This window comes from Solea solea, chromosome 3 (assembly GCF_958295425.1).
Source record: "Solea solea chromosome 3, fSolSol10.1, whole genome shotgun sequence".
Lineage (NCBI taxonomy): Eukaryota > Metazoa > Chordata > Actinopteri > Pleuronectiformes > Soleidae > Solea > Solea solea.
This window is the reverse complement of record NC_081136.1, coordinates 17,825,671-17,844,598: the sequence shown is the minus strand read 5'-3', so window position 1 is coordinate 17,844,598 and position 18,928 is coordinate 17,825,671. Positions and strand designations below refer to the sequence as shown.

The 18,928-nt window shown below is 39.8% G+C and overlaps 1 protein-coding gene across 2 annotated transcripts; it reads left to right on the top strand.

The window, feature by feature from the left end:
• The first annotated feature begins 217 nt into the window (after positions 1-217).
• On the top strand, positions 218-17,985 carry LOC131455945 (transcriptional-regulating factor 1-like). 2 transcript variants are annotated; one of them, XM_058623828.1, is made up of 12 exons: positions 218-282; positions 4,600-4,733; positions 9,198-10,634; positions 11,420-11,655; positions 12,651-12,841; positions 12,934-13,079; positions 13,213-13,316; positions 13,453-13,513; positions 14,279-14,367; positions 14,991-15,113; positions 17,205-17,305; positions 17,426-17,985. In XM_058623828.1, exons 3-12 carry the CDS (start codon positions 9,230-9,232, stop codon positions 17,895-17,897), a joined length of 2,928 nt encoding a protein of 975 aa, XP_058479811.1. In that variant the 5' UTR covers positions 218-282; positions 4,600-4,733; positions 9,198-9,229; the 3' UTR covers positions 17,898-17,985. The 2 variants fall into 2 exon arrangements, with proteins under 2 accessions (XP_058479811.1, XP_058479812.1); XM_058623829.1 differs by lacking the exons at positions 218-282; positions 4,600-4,733 and adding an exon at positions 7,517-7,828.
• Positions 17,986-18,928: the final 943 nt, after the last annotated feature.

Below are 18,928 nucleotides of genomic sequence, written 5' to 3'. Positions count from 1 at the left end.
ACATACACACACACACACATAGTGGTGTTATGACAAGGTGGATGAAGGGCTGAAAGATCAACTGAAAGAGTGACATCGGCCGATCATCATTGGTGAAACTTCCTCTCTCGTTCTCTTTTTTCATTGGCCGTCTCCTCCTCCCTTTCTCTCTCTCTCTCTCTCTCTCTCTCTCTCTCTCACACACACACACACACACACACACACGTGTACCTGCCAGCAGACTACACACACGTGCATTTCATCGACACTGACACACGTCTTCACACAATGACAAATTAACAGGTAAGAAACACATTTCCCCTTTTCTTTTGTATGTTTTTTTTATATGGAACACAACAAGGCTGGTGGAAAGTGTAACTTTACCCAGGGAACTGGACATTATTAGCATTCCCTGACTCCTCTTAAACCTGTTGCACTGCAGTCCTGTTCACCTGATGGCATTTTAACTTTTATTCAATTAATCCACTTAAAACCCCACTTTTTTCAAATTATCTGAAAGGAATTGTGTTAAATAATTTTCAGGAAGCTTGTTCTGAAAATGAAAGTGCCTCCGCTTGAATGTGCAGTAAATGTTTTGGAAAGGAATCTTCAAATGTATACTTTAACTCTTGCTCAGTTCTGAGCCTCCTTGTCCAAAATTGGTACCTGCAGCATGTTGGTATTTACTTTGCGTGGGGAGACTTTAAACCACAAGCTCATTGTTGGTGTACAAATAATGATAAAGCATTTCTCAGTCTGTTCTTGACCCAGGTAGAAAAATAGTAGGGTTAATATCCATGCTGTCAACTAAAAGTTCACAGGCCTTAAGTGTTGAAATGAATTGCAGAAATCTTAATTCTGCTTCATGTAGCGGTCATCCGAGGTGTTTCTAGTGTTTGGTCTATTCCAACCGACTTCAATACAGCGGGGCAACATTGAGCAAATGTGTCACTGTTGTTATGTTTGTGCGCCTTCTGTTTCATGACCTCCTTTGACATCTGGAGACAGAACAGAGGCAACAGCCACTCTCATGTCGGAGACTGTGAAGTAAAATGTACGACGTGTCTGCACCAGCTATAGGCGCCGGATCAAAAATAAAAAGTGGAATTTTGACACTGAAAAATCAAAGCTCAATATTTTCATTCGTATTCATTCCTAAATTGGCTTTAAGTCTATAGTTATGTATGGGCAAGAGAGATCTAAATGAATATTCCACTTAATGTTTCGGAAACTTTCCAGGGCCCTTAGCATGACGCTGCTACAAACTGGTTAAATATTATTGTGTGTTGTTGCTCATGTGCATTTCTTTGTGGAGGATAGAAAGTAGGGTTGAACAGTTTGGGTAAATGTATGTAAATCTCTTCACAGTGTCATTTTTGTCAGAAAAATATTTGCTGTGTTATAGAAATGAAGACAAGATGCATCATTATCACATGAGATGTCATCAGCGCATACTAATGCTCTAATTCCAAGGTGAAAACTTAACAATATGAGATACTTTCATAGAACATAGCACAACCAAAACTAGAATCATTCCAACTGTGTGTGTGTGTGTGTTGCTGCTGTTGTGGAGGTCAGGGTGAAAGCATGTGCAATTTTTCCGGCATATTACTATTTGTGCTTTTGCGGTGTCAAAAATATTTGCTGTGTGATAGAAGTGAAAACAAGCATGAGATGTCATCAGCATATAGTGTAATGCAAAGATGACAACTGAAACATGTTCATTTCGCATAGAACACAGTCAAAACAAATCTCTTTGCTAGTTGTTTGTAATTTTGATTTGAAAATGCCTAATACAAAGCTGCCTCTTTTATTCCCTACATGTGTTGAGACAAACATGACTTCAGATGTCATGTTGTGTCTCTTCAGCTGAAAGCTGTGGCTGGTACGACATCCGGAAAACATTTGTTGTGTGCAGTGTCTCCCCTATTTTCAGCTGTGGAAACCTGTAGCTCCATACCAGTTGTTGGACTAATGATGACGGCCTGTTTCCCTGGTTAGCATTTCTTAATAGCAGACCAGCCCTGAATGCTTTATTTGTTGTAATGTTATGGTGTAGATGGTGTATGCGCAACCTGAGAACCCATTCATCATAGCTAGACATGCTATCAGACAGGTGCACACATGATTCAACGTCAATTACCGAGGGGGCCGAAATGAAAAACTGTGTCCAAATCAAGGGCCAGACCAGGTTAAATAATATAAAATACAGAACAAAGTAAGCTTATAGATTACATAAAGAAACAAATCAGAGATCTAATTTAAAATTAAAGATGTTAAGATACATTAGTGTACGCAATGGATAAGATTAATTGATTTACCCATGGAATAGTCTCAGAAGGGCTAAATATCAACATTGGACTACTGTTTTAGTTATATATTCAAAAGAACATGAACATGTAGGAAAGAGGTCAAATATTGCTGAAATCTATGATTTTTACCAGACGTAAAAAGCGCACAGACAGGGAGCAACATATAAATGAGGGGCTGAGCCCCATTATACCCCCCTCTGGTTACGGCTCTGTCTTTTCAAATGTTTCCACATTTAATTAGTTTATTTTGTTTTCGGGGTAACTTGAAAAGTGTGTCAATGGAGAAGCAGGACTTAAGAAGACTTAATATAGTACAGTATCTCACGGGCCGAATGTGGGCCGTAGGCCTTGAGTTTGACACGTGATTTTAGTTGGATCGCGGTTGAAGGGGTAAATATTTGTGCAGTCTTTTAGTATTTTGCTGCCATTATTTTTGTCTTTCATTTTCCAAAATCACATTTTGAAATTGTAAAAACTTTAAAGACTTATATTTCCGTCCTTTTTGTCTCGGTCAAGCATCAGTCACAAGACACATTTGATTAATGTATCGTTCCATATTAATGTCAACGCAGTATCAGAGCAAATGTGGGTAGATATGACTATAAGGTGCTTTGTCTTCCCACTGTTGGTTTTAATTCATTTGAATAGGCTGATTATTTTTCAATCACTGCTTATTTTCACCAGGTTTATGTGACCGGGCTTATAATAATGATGTGTTTACCAAACAAATCCTCCAAAAAAATAGAAGAAAAAAAAGTTTCTTCTGAGCCTCATTTGAAATATGAACTTGTTCACGTTAAGGGAAGTTTCCAAAAAATTCTAGTGCAACCAGTTATGATTATTGCATGTTTAGGCTAGAACTATTACTTTAATCACTGAAACTGTAAAAGGTCTTGATAATAATGCGAACAATTGTAATACATAAGATTTGATGTCATCTCATATTTTCTTTAACTTCTCTTTGTTATTATTCTATTATTTATTTTTTTAATGGCATTTTATTGAGCTGTCTGTCAACTGCAATATAACTTTTACACGAAAAATAATTGTTTTAATAAATCGTGTTGTGATGCATCGCCGTCAATAGTCGTAATTGTAATCCTATAGTATTTTAGTGGCCTTTATTATAGTATTATATTATAATCTGTTATTCCAAATTCAATGTAATTTAGTGTATGTTAGGATTTACTTATTACTTATTAACCATATTATGTTATACAAACGACAATAGGCTGACCTTCGCTTGCCTGAATCAACCTTTACCATAATGGATCATCGTAATCTGAATTAAGTCCTTTGCATTTATACATGTTTATATATCTATCTATATATATCTATATATAGATAGATATTTATACACACACACAATAAATTGCGGTCATGAGAGAAGGATATTGGTAATATCATGCTTTACCAGCTGCATGTTGTGTTTGTGCTTAGAGTAGACTTACGTAAAGTCACGGTACGTATTTTTAAACGTTTGTAAAATTAGCGTTCATCTGCAAATGTTGTATATCAAGTGTATTTGAAGTACCTGCCATTTGCCCAAATCTATGCTTGATAGCTGTTAACTTAAAAGTCCTGTGAGGCGAGAAGAAGGTAAATGAATGCTGAATGTCTACAGGAGGATGACTGCTTCTGAACACCTTTACCTTACGTAATTATAGCTCCATGTGTAATTACTGCATTTTCACAGATCCGTTTAAGTGATGTACTGTGACTGATTTTTACATGAAAGAAGCAGACGCCTTTATGGTGCGGAGTCTGTTGTGCAGACCACGGCAGGCAGTCAAAGAATTGTTGCTTTCATGCATAAATTGAAACAAAATAATCTGCATTAAAAAGAAAATCGAGTATATTCAGAATTGAACTCTACACTATTACACTACGTCTAAAACCTTTTCTGCTTGCTTTTCCATTTTATGTAGAATCGATGAATTTATTTCATCAGAGTTGCCTTTTTTTGCTTCAGATGTTTGTATAAATTGGGTTTAAGGACCAGGTCACCTTTCTTTAAAAATATGCTATTTTACTTACAGGGACACACAGAGTGGAAGTAGTTCTGCTTGTGTATTTTGCTTATAGAAACCTGCTTTAAAGGTGTTATACACACACACCTCAACGTGGATGCTGAAACTGAGATGAACTGAACTCATTCAGAAAAATATGTGCCACTGAATATTGGCTGACCTTTTTTTTTAATTATTATTTTTAGTGAAAAATAACCTTTTCACATCATTTTGCGGTATAATTTCTCTCTCATCTATTCCGTTCCTTTCTTCTCACCAGTCTTTTTTCTCTTTTTCAGTGACAGAGGGCAAGTGGAGAGACGTCTCAGGTGCGGGGGAAAAAAGTCCAGAAGTGCTCACCGCTTTTCCCCCTCCTCTGCTGCCGCCGGTTTTTATGGTGAATTCGAGAGAAAACCAGAGAAGCGTCTCCCCCGTACGTACTCCTCTACACTCTTCTTCCTCTAGACATCCTCTCATTTAAGCGTGTTTTTAGTCGGCTGTTTCCTCAGCATTCCGTGCATCAACACGAACGTATGCAAATGAAATACACACAGCAGACACTTCGATGCAGGTGTCAAACGTATCCAAAAAGGGACGCAAATCATATTTGAAAGTTTTCATCGCAAAATACTTAATTCTTCCCTCATTTAAAGAAACTTTTTCTTCCTTCTCAGAACATAATTATTGAATATATTAAAATAACTGCTTTGTGACTCCATTATAAGTAAAGGATTGAAGCCCCAAACAGCAAACATAGAGGTCTGTGCATCTTTATGATGCTAGACACATTTTGGATCCAATCACCACATTTTATATGCCATGTTTAAATAAATAGACGTATTGAGTATTTTTCTGTTTTGAGGATGAAGCAGGATGTTGAAGCTGGCAAATACTCAGAATGAGCATGGAGATGTGGCATTACGATTTTGAGGCAGCCATAGAAATGTTTTATTTTTTTATCATTCCAATGAGATTTTTGTCAAATTCTGGAGCTTATCTATAATTCGCTTTCCAGTTATGAGTTGTGATTCCACTTTATAACACACACATAGTACACATTCTCGCACCGCATTCTTAATGAGGACACTCATAGACCTAATGCACCACGACTAAATGCCTCACCTTTAACTTAAACCTAACCCAAACCCAGTTCTACCCCTACAACCAGGCCCTAACCCCCCGAAAGTTGCTTTAACTTTCCCAAAATGTCCTCACTTCCTATGTTTTTTGGTCCTAACAACACACCACTGAAACCTCACTCACTCATCTTTGACCGCTTTGTCCTTATGCAAACAAACAATGACCTGCTTCAATAAAGTCTTACATTACCGAAGCGACTGTTTACAAGTTGCACATAAAACAACTCACATGGTCTTGCACGTTTGTTTCCATGAGTGAAATGTTTCATTTCGAGCAAGAACATTTTCTGTCGCAACTTGCAGCTTTTACGGAAGCAAAAAAATGTTTTTGTTGGTTATTTTGTGATATATTGTACATATAATGTAAGTACGTTTTTAAGCAATTAAATATTGGGCCAAAACATCATATCTTCATCAAGCAAAACATGTTTTTTTTTCTTATCTAAAGTATCCAATCTTGTACCAAAAAAGAGAAATTTAGTAAATGTTTTGAAACTGGTTCAAAATAAGTAACCAAAATGTGCCACCGACTGTTGCGAGTGTCTTAAAACGTTGTCAGTCAGAGAGAAAAAAACAGCTAAAAAGCTAAATGGCCTGATGATCCCCAACTTGTTATAAAGACTCTTTTAGACACAAAGTGTGTGAGATGCAGAGAATAAAATGTAAAATGTTTTTTAAAAAAAATCTTTTTTGTACTGTTAATAATTATTCATCATCAATCAGTTGATGTTTTTTCAGAATAAAGGCCCCGAATTCTAATGTCCATGTTTTTGTGAACTATCGCCCTATGTCACCTGAGATTGGCACAGCACCCCCCCCCCCCCCCCCCCCGTGAGGATAAAGCAGTAGAAAATGGATGAATGTTTTTGTGAAGCAAGTCATTTAAAAATAAATAGATAAATAAATAATAATAATTTAAAAATCTTTTTCAAACCATCTGCTGGGCCAAATACAGATACTACTGGGCCATTTTTGGCCCACAGGCCACCAAAACCTCTGATATAGAAGAGTCTATAACTTATTTTAAATGCACTTTATACATAGCTTTATATGTAATGCATGCAATATACATAATGTAATCTTTAATATGATCAAATTAATTTATATAATGTGTTAAATGATTCACCTCTTCCACTTTCTACCATTTTACTATCGAGTACAGTCATATTAACAGTGTTGTGCAGTTGCTATATACCATTGTCTTAACATAATCATTTTAGAACATGTAGCGTAACATATAATACACCTTTACTGTCTGTAGACTACAGTATGAATTCTTGGACATAACCTCAGCCCTAAAATATTGGGGGAAATTTGTATTGTTCTCTCTGATGTGAAGGTTACTGAAGCTGCTCACTGACTTATGGACAGATAGTGGTCATGTTAGAGGTTGTGAGAGGGTTATATGATGTGTGTGTGTGTGTGTGTGGTAGGCGAGTGGGTGGGCGATTGAGAAGGTGGAGCTGCAGTGTGTTGAGAGGGTTCCCTGAACCTCTTCGTTTGTCGCCGTCTTCCTTCCTGTTTCATTCTCTCTCACTTCCTGTCAGCTGACTCAGCCAGAGAATCTTGATCTGGTAAACATCTATACTCCTCCGCACACGCACCCTCACACACACATGCACACACACTTACAACCGTACTGTATGTGGCCACGCACAAGTGCAATGTGCAGAGAGAAAAAATTAATTAATTAAAGTGTAAAAAGTGTTTTCAAATGCAGATAAAAAAGCTCTAGATGATTATATACCTCCTTAAGTGTTAATAACCTCATACTCGCAGCATGAATACATGTAAGAACAAGGGAAGTGCAAAGGAAGGAGAGTCAAAGATGCGATAGAAGACATGAAAAAGCACAGTGCATGAAAGAACACAAAGATGAATGAAGGAAGAGATAAAGAGAGTAAGATGGGACAGGAGAAAACAAAGTTAGAGTGAAAAAACGAGAGGGCCAAGTGATGGAAAGAGAGACAGAGCGATGGGGGGTGGGGGGGGGCAGAGAGATAAAGATAGCTGAAAGGAGGGAGATCCGTCAGCATTTGTTTCCTCAGGATGTGGTTACCACGACGACAAAAAGGCAGAGAGGTAACATCACTGGTCCCCTATGACACCTGCAAGTGTGTGTGAGTGTGAGTGTGAAATTGACAGTCTGTGTGTGTGTGTGTGTGTGAGAGAGAGAGAGATAGAGAGAGAGAGAGAGGGGGGAGAGGAAGATAGGCAGACTAAGTGACAGGCTGAAACTCAGGAGGGAAGAAATTTTAAGACTCTGAACAAAGAGCAAATAAGAAACACCAAAAGAAAGATGAAGAAAATGAGAAGAACAACAACAACCAGAGCCCCAAAACAACAGAGGACGAACATATGTGAAAAGGAAACTAAGCACCAAGGACGGGTAAAAAAGACAAAACCTCAAGACGTATACAGTGTATCTGTCTTCATCTCATCTTCCTTCATTCGTTCTTTCTTTCTCTTTCTGACTCATTCGTTTTCCTTCTTAGAGCAGAATGTGGTTTCAAAAGACGAAAGAAAAACCTGTAAAGGCTTAAAAGTTTAACGCAGCGCCATAGATGTAAATGTGAATGTGCTCTGAGTGAATTTCTACCGACGTATGTTCTTATTGTTAATGAATTTATCTGTTTGTTGCCAATGTTTGGATTGCAGCAGGTTGGATTTTAGTAAAGGCCACAGAAAAGATTGAGTTGTAGGCAAACCTCTGATCTCTCTTCATCGTGTTGTGTCTGTCAAGGTAGTCTGTGCTCCACGTTTATGGGAACACGCATTAAACACAAACTGCTAACCCATCTTTGATTAAAAATAACTATAAAAAAGCTGCCTTTATTTAACAGCGTGGAATTAACTGAATCATTTGTGGTTTCAAATAATATTTATTTAATTTTGTGCACACATCATAAATCATTATGCAACACTTTTTAATTGAAACAGGTTACAAAGTAGTTTTATGCCACCCAGTTGGACAGAGATCTGATGTGCTGATGTTGCAGGAGACATTCTGTGACTTGTCAGATTCTGTGACCCAGTTTGCTATAGAACATGGTTATTTTAGTAACAAAAGATAAATTATGATAATTATTATTATTATATTATTATAATATTGTCAGTCCCACTTAAAAAAGATATCTGTTAACTCAAATATAGTTGACTATATATATAAGGTTTTTTGAGTCTGGACTGTTTTAACGTTTTCAGAGCAAATAATTCACAGGTTCATTCCTCTGACTGACAAACAAAGAATTTATTTTTTTTATATATATATTTCTTCATTACATGTTTTTTTCAAATAATAAAGTTCCTCTTATTTTATATTGACTATATCACATTTGAAATAACTGGAAACTTATCCATTTTTAGCTTTGTACATTAATTGCGCTGTTTCTTGTAATCTACCAGCTCTTTAAATTTCAGTATGTTTGGTTGGATAAAGAGTGGATTTCCTTCAAGGTTCACTTTATCCTCCACATGAGGGTCACGGAGTTGTTGTTGCCAATCCAATCCGACATAGGCTAATAGGCAGGGTACATCCTGGACACAGGGTGAACATGCAAACTCCATGCAGAAAGGCCTTTGCTTCGACTGGGTCAGGAACCTGGGTCTTTTTGCTGCGAGGCAACAGCTCTAACCACTACAATTTACAGCAAAAAAGTAAATTGATGGGTTGCAGAATTTGCTTTCTGCTGCTAATACTGTGATGTATAGTGTAATATGTGTTTATACTTACACTGTGTTTCTGTGTTTTCCTCAAGTCACACTAGCCAAACCAAGCAAGCAAGCAGTCATGGATGATCATTCATCGACCCAGTCCTTCCCAAACCTCCACCACCATCACCACTGCCCATCCTTTCACCTCACCTTGCCCAGCATTCAGAGCCCAGAGGTGGGATATCAGCCCGACCTGGACCCCCTGGAGCAGTATGGAAGCAGAGGGGAGGAATCTGCAGTGTCCTGCCCAGATTTAGCCAGCTCTTCTGGGGCAAGAAGAAGGGGCAGTGAGAATGATAGAGGATTCCAAAGCATAAGTGGTAGCGGTTTGGATGAAGATGGGAGCTTGAGAGGCCATCTTGAAAGAGATGGCGGCTCAGGCAGCCATTTTGTGGATTCCTGGTATGGCGGTGTCAAAAAAGAAGATGATTGGGAGGACGGTGAGAGCTGCGATAGCACTGCAGATGATTTTTATCGGAAAGGTGATTGCTACGGTATTACAAATGGCTCTTCTTACACCCTGAATTGTGGAAGCAGGGAAGGACTAAGGCAAAAACTAGGCACAAACTATAATAGCTATGCACGGGCTAATTGGGATGCCAAAAGAGAAATTGTCTACAACAGGGAGGCTAATGTTAGCCACTTAACTAAACAAACTACTTCCCACAGCAGAAGTGCTGCAGGGGGCTTCAACGACAACAGTGCAGATTATCGTAGGACAGATTCAAGAGGGAGTGATCATTATTTAGGAAGAGAAGAAGACTATGGGTCTCGTTGTGTTTCAGGTGAGGATCAGAATCAAGCAGCAGATTCTGAGGGTCCCTGGCTCAGCGTTCCTCCCTACACTCAGACAGGAGACGGGAGGTGGAGAGGAGAAGCCGACACCATTACCCTGGCTTCAACATGTCCACCACAGAGATCACCCATCACCATCAGCAGTGGCACTTACCCTCAGAAACTGGACTCCTTCTCTGAGGCTTTCCTCTCTCAAAGAAAGAAAATGTTCCCCATGATTCACAGTGAAGATTCCTCAGGACAGATCTGGGAATTTGGAGCAGGCAGAGGAGAAAGTCCCGGATTGGTCAAGTCACGGCAAAGCTGTGGTTTTGATTCGGACTACCTGCTCCCCTACTCTTCACCAAATCACCCCTCTATTCCGCTTTTCCCCTCTCCTCCCACGTCCTCTCACATCATGTCTTCAGTCCTCAGTCCACCCCCCACACCTCTGCCCCCTCCTCCTCATTCACCCTCCAAAATGGACTCCCCCGGCTCATTTGGAGGGAGCGCACATTCGGTTTTCCAGGGGGAGGAATCACTTGGTACACTCCAGTTTTTCAATTCCCGCCTCCAGTCTCTCCCATCTGTTCTCTCCTCTGGGATGATGTGGAAGTTCCCACTGCTGTCACACTGCTTTTCACAGTCGCCATGTGACCCAAGCATCAATGAGGGCAACCTTAGATCTCCCCACGGTGCTGACTATGGTAATGTTGTTCTAACAGTTGTTGTGTTGTGTGTGCACTTTTGTGAACAGTAAGGGAAGGAATATAACACTGATACAAGTTTGCTGTAATTTTGTCTGTAAAACTAATAATTTGCCTTATTTAAAACGCAAGTCGGTTTTTCCCCTTTTTCTCTGTGGAGCTCCCCCTACAGTACATATTTTACATATTTTTTATTTTTTTACGACACCACGGCACACTGCTTTATCCTCTCTATGGATGAACCATGTGCATTTGGAGCCAGCAAACACACACCATCGAGCCATGTCCATGTTGATGGAAGAACAGCCAACCACCTACCAAAATAAGGTGTTTGTTAGCGAGTATGCTAAAATCTCTGCTAGCACGCTAACCAGCAACAGACATTGTTCATAAAATGGTGCATCAAATGCCTTTACAACAGCAAATAAATGCATAAATTCATAGAGAAGAGAATTTAATCGAAAGATACAAGTGCAACAGCAAGAACCCTAGGTTGGCATCCATTTTGCATACTTTTATCTGATACTTTTTCAACGACTCTGCCATGATGAGCGTCGGTACCTGGCTAGGGTGTGTGTGGTGCCGTAAAGCAATTTATCCCCAACCCCAAACTATGCAACACTTTGCTAAGAGACATTTAACCATCACAATGACTCAGAAGCTTTTAAATGAAATTCCTGAATAGTTCCGCTATAATCTGCTATATCCACTAACATGATTTTACTCACTTTGCTGCTGCCCGTCTTCCACTTAACTTTCCTACCTTCCCTGTCATTCTCCCCCAGTCCCACGTGACATCCTTCAATCTCCCGAGACATTCCTCACGTCGTCATCCCATCGTCCTTCCCCGCACCCTCCACCCAGAGCCCTCTGTCCACTGAATACTCCATCCCACCATCCTCCCTGCCCTTCCTCTCATCTTTCAGGCCTAAATAATGGGGCGGCAGAGAAGGTAGAGCCTTACACAGTGAACCAGAAAGTAAAGAAAGGACAAGTCGCGTTGAACCAGTCACTGGCCCAGGTATGCATTGACTTTTTTCACTAAAAGAAGAAAGAAATGTCTCTCTGGACTGAGATGCACAGTGTACGCCTGTGATATAGTAAATATCTCCAAACTAGCTACGTACAGCCTCAGCTGTGTTTTGTGTTTCATGCTAATTAGTGAATGACATCATTTTACACACAAAATTAAACTGTGAAAACCTCATTAACAGTGCAACTGCTAGATAAACACTGATAGTATTATCATTGTCAGGGCTAGCATGTTGCATGTGTATAGTGATTTTAGCATTTAGCGCACTAAGAGTCATTTAGACTCTTTTTACTTACTGCATATTAGAAATATATAAATATAGACGTAATAGCTATTTCCCAATCCCAACTCACTTTCATTTCAAGCCCTAATTATTTGTGTTGTAGCGGAAGTTGACACTATTTATAATTTCATTTTTTCTAACACACCTTCTAACACTTCATTTAACCAGGTATTTAACCAGGCTTTATTTGTATAGCACCTTTAAAAACAGCAATTTACAAAGTGCTTTTACAAAGGTAATACTGTAAGTGTATTTTAAGATTGTGTTATACAGATCATCAACTGTAGATATTTTATTTTAGAGTGTATTGTCACTGAGAAGCACAAACATCTCCTAAGTTCAGAGAAACAACCTGCATGCAGCTTTATATCACCATATATCTCATGTATCGGGATATAGCCTAACATATCTAGATATTATCTTTAAGCCATATTGCCCAGCCTAACAGAAATATTGATTTGATTTATATATATCATGTAAAATATTGCCCAGGTCTAATGTGGAAAATGTTAATAGTGTAAATAAAACAGCTAATGAAATTTTATTTTATGTATCAGGGTACATATGTTAATTATGTTAATTTTGCCCCCAAACCACCAGAAAATGATTCTGTCAATCTAAATGCTTCATCTTTTTAGTTGTGCAAACACCACGTGCATGGGTAACTCTATGACTATGCTGTGTCCTTGGATTCCTACAGCATCACGCCCCTCCTCTTTACACTGGAACTCCGTTTATCAGTGTGCTTCACTCCTGTTGGGGTCAGAAGAGAGGCCACTACACTCCCCGTCCTCTCCTTAATCCAGTCCGCAAGGGGACGGGCCTGCTCTCATCCCTCTCATCACTCCATCATGGAGATAATACCATAGAAGGGGAATGTGGTGTGTTACAGTAAGTGAAATGATCAACCCAGGCAAATATCAGTGATTTTTTTGTTTTAAATTTAACATTCCCTCTCCTTTGTTTCTCTTTTACCTCTCCAGATGTGTCAATGTAGGTCATGAGTTCCAGGCTGAACTTCCTACATGTTTTGTGAATGGTGATAGGCCAGAGGAGGAATCCTCCAGGGAGCAGCTGCTTTGGAAACCCTCGCTGGAGCTGGAGGAGAGTGTGAACATGCAAAACCAAGGTAAATGCCCTAAAAACGCAGTTTTCTGCTCAAAAACTAGTGTCTTTTTCTTCTGAATACCTGACCAAACGGGATTGGGGAAATGCAATAATGTAATAACATTGTTTTGTTTGTTTGTTTGATTTTTTCACAGTGGAGAAGCTGTTGTTATTGTGTAGTTCAAGCTGTCTACCAGGAGGGGGGAGTAACACTGAGCTGGCTCTCCACTGTCTGCACCACTGCCAAGGCAACATAATGGTAAGACATTTTCTTTTACTTTCTTTCTTTCTTTTTTCTTTCTTCAGTTTAATCAAATTTTAACTTAATTCTCTCCATATTCTCTGCGTGCCTCCTCTCTCCCTCTGTTCTCTGCGTCCCTGTTTCTCCCCTGCAGGCCACTGTGGACATGTTGCTGTTCTGGCCGTCCTCAACAGCAGGAGACTACCACTATGCTGGTAACCTTTGACCTTTGACCTTAAACCCTAATAAAGGACGATTTCCAAACTTATATGTGATCATTTAGATTAAATCAGATAACTCTTTGGCTTGGGTTTGGGTCCACCAGTAATGTTACTTTCAGTTAAAAGCTGATAAAATGAGCTGAGTCATACTTGTGTTCAGATCGTATCAAACTGTCCTGCCCTTTAATTCAGTCACTATTTGATGTAGAAAGAAAATTGTGGTGTGTAGTTTTTAAAAGTTTTTAAGACATGCATTAGCCAATGTGAATGGCTGCTTTTTAACTTTTTCACAACAAAAATGCTTTTATTCATTTATTTATTTTTTGCCAGGTCACTGTTTCACTGTTTTATAATAGCGAGCTGTCCTGCCTTTTGCACCCTCCCCCTCTTTGTCTTTTGTCTCTCATTTGAAGGTACAGTGTGTAAAATTTAGTGTCATTTTGTGGAACATTTATTGGTGAAGTTGCAAATGAATATCCCCCACCCTCACCCTTCACTTCCACATGTGTTGTTAAACCTACATAGCCTTCAGTTTGCATTGTGTTCCAAAATGTCTGCCTCTGTACAGGTGACCCAGCTCCTGATATAAATATAAAAATGACTCAGGGGATTGTTTAGGTACGCTCCTTTTTGAAGTGTAATTAAATTTTACACACTGGACCTTTAAATTCACTTTAAATCATCTAACATACAGCACAGCCATTCTTTTGTGAAGTTTGTTTTCATGAAGACATTTTGTCATGTCCCCACTCTCTGTAGGCAGCAATTTCTGGACAGACACTGAGAAGAGTGTCTTCAGTGCAGCTCTGGAGACATGCGGGAAAGACTTCTCACTCATACAGGAAACGGTACTGCAATTATTCAAGCCCTGGTTGTTATTCAATTCTTGTCTTAATCTCTCTATTTATAATCTGCTCTAATAGAGAGAGATTGGTTTGTTGTTGCAAAGCTTTTCTGAGAATGACACTCACTAAAAACAACCCTGACAGTGTAAGTGAGTGGTTGTCTGACACTGATACTGATATCACAAACTCGACTATCTACCAATACCAATATCAGTCCGATACTGTCATTTTAGACCTTTTAAATTATGAAGCTGTTAGCAACACATTTGTGCGGGGTCATTTCAAGCTATTTTAAAGACATAATTCTCCAACTGTGTAACAAATATTCTTCACACGAAGAAGAAATAAACAACCCACAACATGACAGAGTTTATATCTGTATCTGATCCAGTGACTTTGACCAATATTAGACTGATACTGATATTGAGCTATGAAGAACTTCCTATTCAACTTAATACCTCTATTTACAGTCACCTGAAATCAGGAGGCACCATCTCTGGTCTATAATTTGAGTGTGCAATTAAACTCTCCTGATCCACTGATTGCTTAAATTGCTTCTTAGGCAACTGTGAGATATGCAAAAGTGTGCCTTCATTCACACAAAATCATTTTCTGTGTGGCTGCAGGTAAGGACTAAGACGGTGAGCCAGTGTGTCGAGTTTTACTACCTGAGCAAGAAGCTCCTGGACAAGCAGAGGAAACAGAGGGAGGAGGAGAAGAGAGAGGGAGAGCTGGAACGGCAGAAAAGTGTAAGAAACATCTATTTTTTGTTTATTTACATATTAGGATCCCCATTAGCTACGGCCTGAAGCATTGCTACTCTTCCTGGGGTCCACAATTCAAACCATACGATGCATAAACAACACAAGAAAAAAGTTTTAAAAGTTGTACCATTAATCAGTATTATTAAGCACATTTAATGTGGAATCCACAAAAACAGACAATAAAGAAAGAAAAATACAGCGACATGAAATTGTGCACATATTATACATCCATTCATTTTCTACCACTTTATCCTCCATGTGTGAGTCACAGGTAGGGTAAACCGTGGACAGATCGCCAGTCCATCACAGGGCCACATAGAGACAATCCCTTTATCTCCAAATCTGCATGTTTTTGGACTGTGGGAGGAAATCAGAAACCCCAGAGACCACACACACACACACACACACACACACACACACACACACACACACACACACAGGGAGAACATGCAAACTCCATGCAGGAACGGTTCTTGTTCTGACTCGGTCTTGAACCTGGGTCTTCTTACCGCAAAGGCAAGATCCCTAACCATTACACCACCCGCGTGGCCCCACATATTTTAAATCACTTCTCTGTTAATTCATCATAAACAGTGGTAGAGAATTTCATGCTCTCATTACTCTGTTAGCAGAGCCGGCCAAAGGCATAAGCCAACTACTTGTCTGCTTAGGGACACTCCTGTAGTCTGTGGATCTTTTTTTTCCAACATATTAAAGAAATGTAGCTATCTTTAGATATGTTTAGATAAACCAAAGTCTTTGAACTAGTTTATTTGTTTAATTCAAGTTCAGTATCACTACACTCGGTGCTTCCCTTTGAATATGAAAGTGCACATTTAATACGAGGCCACTTTTGTGATTTTACTGTGCAAAACAAGAGTGACACTGGTATGGTGTAAATAAAACAATTATAATTAATGCAATGTATAGTGTTACATATGTATCAATAATGGTGAAGCTTCAGCTACTCTAAGGCAGGTGGGCAGTGGGAGGGAGGGCCTTCCCCTCCCCCAAGCTTAGGACTCCATAAAAGCTTGGGCCTGCCCTGTCTGTAAGCTACAGAGTGTCTAAGGAAGTTGGTATTTGGCTTTGGTAAAGAAAACCATCTCTCTTTAGGCTGCTTTTTTTCATTATTGTACATATGTATATGTATATATGTATATATATATATATATATATATATATATATAGATATATATATATATATATACACACATAGTGTGAGTGTCTTACATCCTTTTTTTCATCACAACCTATATATTTCTGTATAAACACACCTGACCAAAAAGTACAAAAAAAAAATCTTTTTAATCATATTAAATTTGTAAATTCTGGAACACGTCAAAATTCTAAGTTTGCTTAAAAGCAGTATAATATAAGTCCACAACACATAAGAAGATGGAAAAAAGGCATTGAAGATATGACCTACAAACACACACTCCAGGATATCCATATAATGATATCCCGCTGCAAGTTACCAAGGGTGCACCTGCGGCACTGATCTCTGCTGTGTGAGCATTAAGGGTGATAGCCTGATCGAGGAAAACCCACTGTTTACATTTGTTTTCATTCTCTCTCTCTATGGCTCTGTCTTTGCTTGCTAGATCATAGATCATAAATCAATATCAAAACGATGTATTTGTTTAGTCTGCATGGAATTTGCATGTTCTCCCTGTGTGTGCATGGGTTTTCTCTTACAGGCCCAAAACATGCAGAGGTTGATTGGACACTCGGTGTGAGTGTGAGAGCGAATGGTTGTGTGTCTCTTTGTGATGGACTGGCGAACTGTCCAGGCTGTACGGCGTGTTTCGGAGGGGGGACAACCCACATGTCTCATGACCCTCATGTGGAAGATAAAGCAGTAGACTATGAATGAATGAATGAATAAATGAAAAATGAGGCAACAAAGTAAGCTGTAAGATCTGTCTGACTGTGGCTGGAAAAAGCTACTCTAAAATGTTTTTGCTGCTTATGCTATAGGATTGTTTTAATGGCATAGTTACACAGTTTGGAATGCAGCTCAACAAGTCACTCACAGCCCTGCTGGCTTTTCATTGGTCCTGCCTGGTTTTACAGGTGACACCCATCTGTCAGCCAGTGGACAGACAGTTTGGGCTGGCTGAGACAGTTCCTGTACCCTCATTGGCCAGCTACTTCCCCTGCAAGCTGTGTGGAAAGTGAGTAGGAACAGTTATACTAGAGGAAGCTACAACACACAACTCTCTGTGTTTTGGCTTCTAGGGTGAGGCAACACATGGTTCTCATTCCCAAGTCTTCTGTCTTTTCCTCCTTCCCAGAATGTTCTACAAAATCAAGTCCCGCAACGCTCACATGAAGATCCACCGCCAGCCTCAGGAGGACTGGGCCGACCGGCGACTGCAGCACCAGCTCCTCACACAGCGTCTGGCTCTCAGTTGTCCCACCAATCTGCTGCCAACTCAGACTCCAGCTCTCAGCTTCTCCTCATCCTCTGGCCTTGCTGGAACACCAAGCAGCAACAACAGCAACACAAATACTGTCACAATCTCTCCCAGCAACGCCAGCGTGACATACAATGACCACATCACTGTTTCAAACTCTCATGTCATCGCTACTATTAACGACTCAGATCCAAGAGAGCAAAGCAGTTCTTTACCCTTCCAGCATTCATGGGACTCATTTGGACATGGCCCCAGCCCGGCTGCCTTCTTTAGTCATGCAGAGGGCAAAGAGGATGTTGCTGGGAAAGTTGGGGGGGAAGAGCCAATCAGCTGGCAGCAGAGCCTCTGAGGTCACCTCAAGCTGAATTCAAACTTCTTTTTCAAAGATTTTTTTTGTAAATGAATTAATAATGAATAAAATGTGAGTTTTAACTGTTGCCTTGGTCTGACTGAGGGCCTTCTTGTATGGAGTTAGCATGTTCTCCCCCGTGTGTGTGAGTGGGCTCTCTGGTTTCCTCCAAATCAGAATCATAGTATGTTTACATGCACAGTTTAATTGAGCTAAGGCTGTAGTTCAACTGAGACAGATAACTGGACATCTTGCCAAGTCTGAGAATACATGCATCTGGCGACCTGTCCAGGGTGTGACCCCTGACCTTTCACCCTATAGCCATGTTTCCATCGAGTGGAACAGTTTGGTTTGGTACAGTGCGGCATGTATTTTTATGCAATTCCATTAGGAATAATACCAAAATGGTATGGCCTAGCTCCACCCATGACAGTCAGCAGTCTATTCTTATACAAAACGTCTTGTTGAGACAAACAGCCACAAACCAAGCGGGAAAAAGAGCTGCTGGATGTCTTTTGTGTCATGTTCGATGTTGTTGTTCGTTGTCGTCACACTGGTAATACATCATGCTGACGCACACGGCCATCGGGCACAGCCCACACACCAAGTAAAGAAACACAGCATATGTTAGCCGGGATTGTCTCCAGCGCACCCCCGTGACCCTCATGTGGAGGCTAAAGTGGTAGATGAATGAATTAATTTGAATAAAAACATGATTGTTGTTCATCTAACTGTGTCCAGACTATAACGTCACATTTACCAGACGGACATAAGAATGCTTTGTCAATATTAGTCTCAATCACTCAGCTTTTCACAGAAGCAAGGACCTGAGTTTTCTCTCCTTTCCAAAAATGTTTTCCATTTTAAGGGCTACAATTCAAACAAGCACACTCACCTCCGCACATACAGATACACACAGCTCGTTGAAAGGTCTTGATATAACACCATAATGGGCTAATATTGACCCTGGTTGATCATCTCCTCTCTTGTAGCAGTCTTTGTGGACAAGATTGTCCTGTTGATGGTTAACT

Coding starts and splice junctions, on each gene's coding strand:
- LOC131455945 (XM_058623828.1), top strand. CDS start 9,230: ATGGATGATCATTCATCGACCCAGTCCTTCCCAAACCTCCACCACCAT. Junction 10,635..11,419: donor TCCCCACGGTGCTGACTATG/GTAATGTTGTTC, acceptor ATTCTCCCCCAG/TCCCACGTGACATCCTTCAA. Junction 13,514..14,278: donor AGGAGACTACCACTATGCTG/GTAACCTTTGAC, acceptor CACTCTCTGTAG/GCAGCAATTTCTGGACAGAC.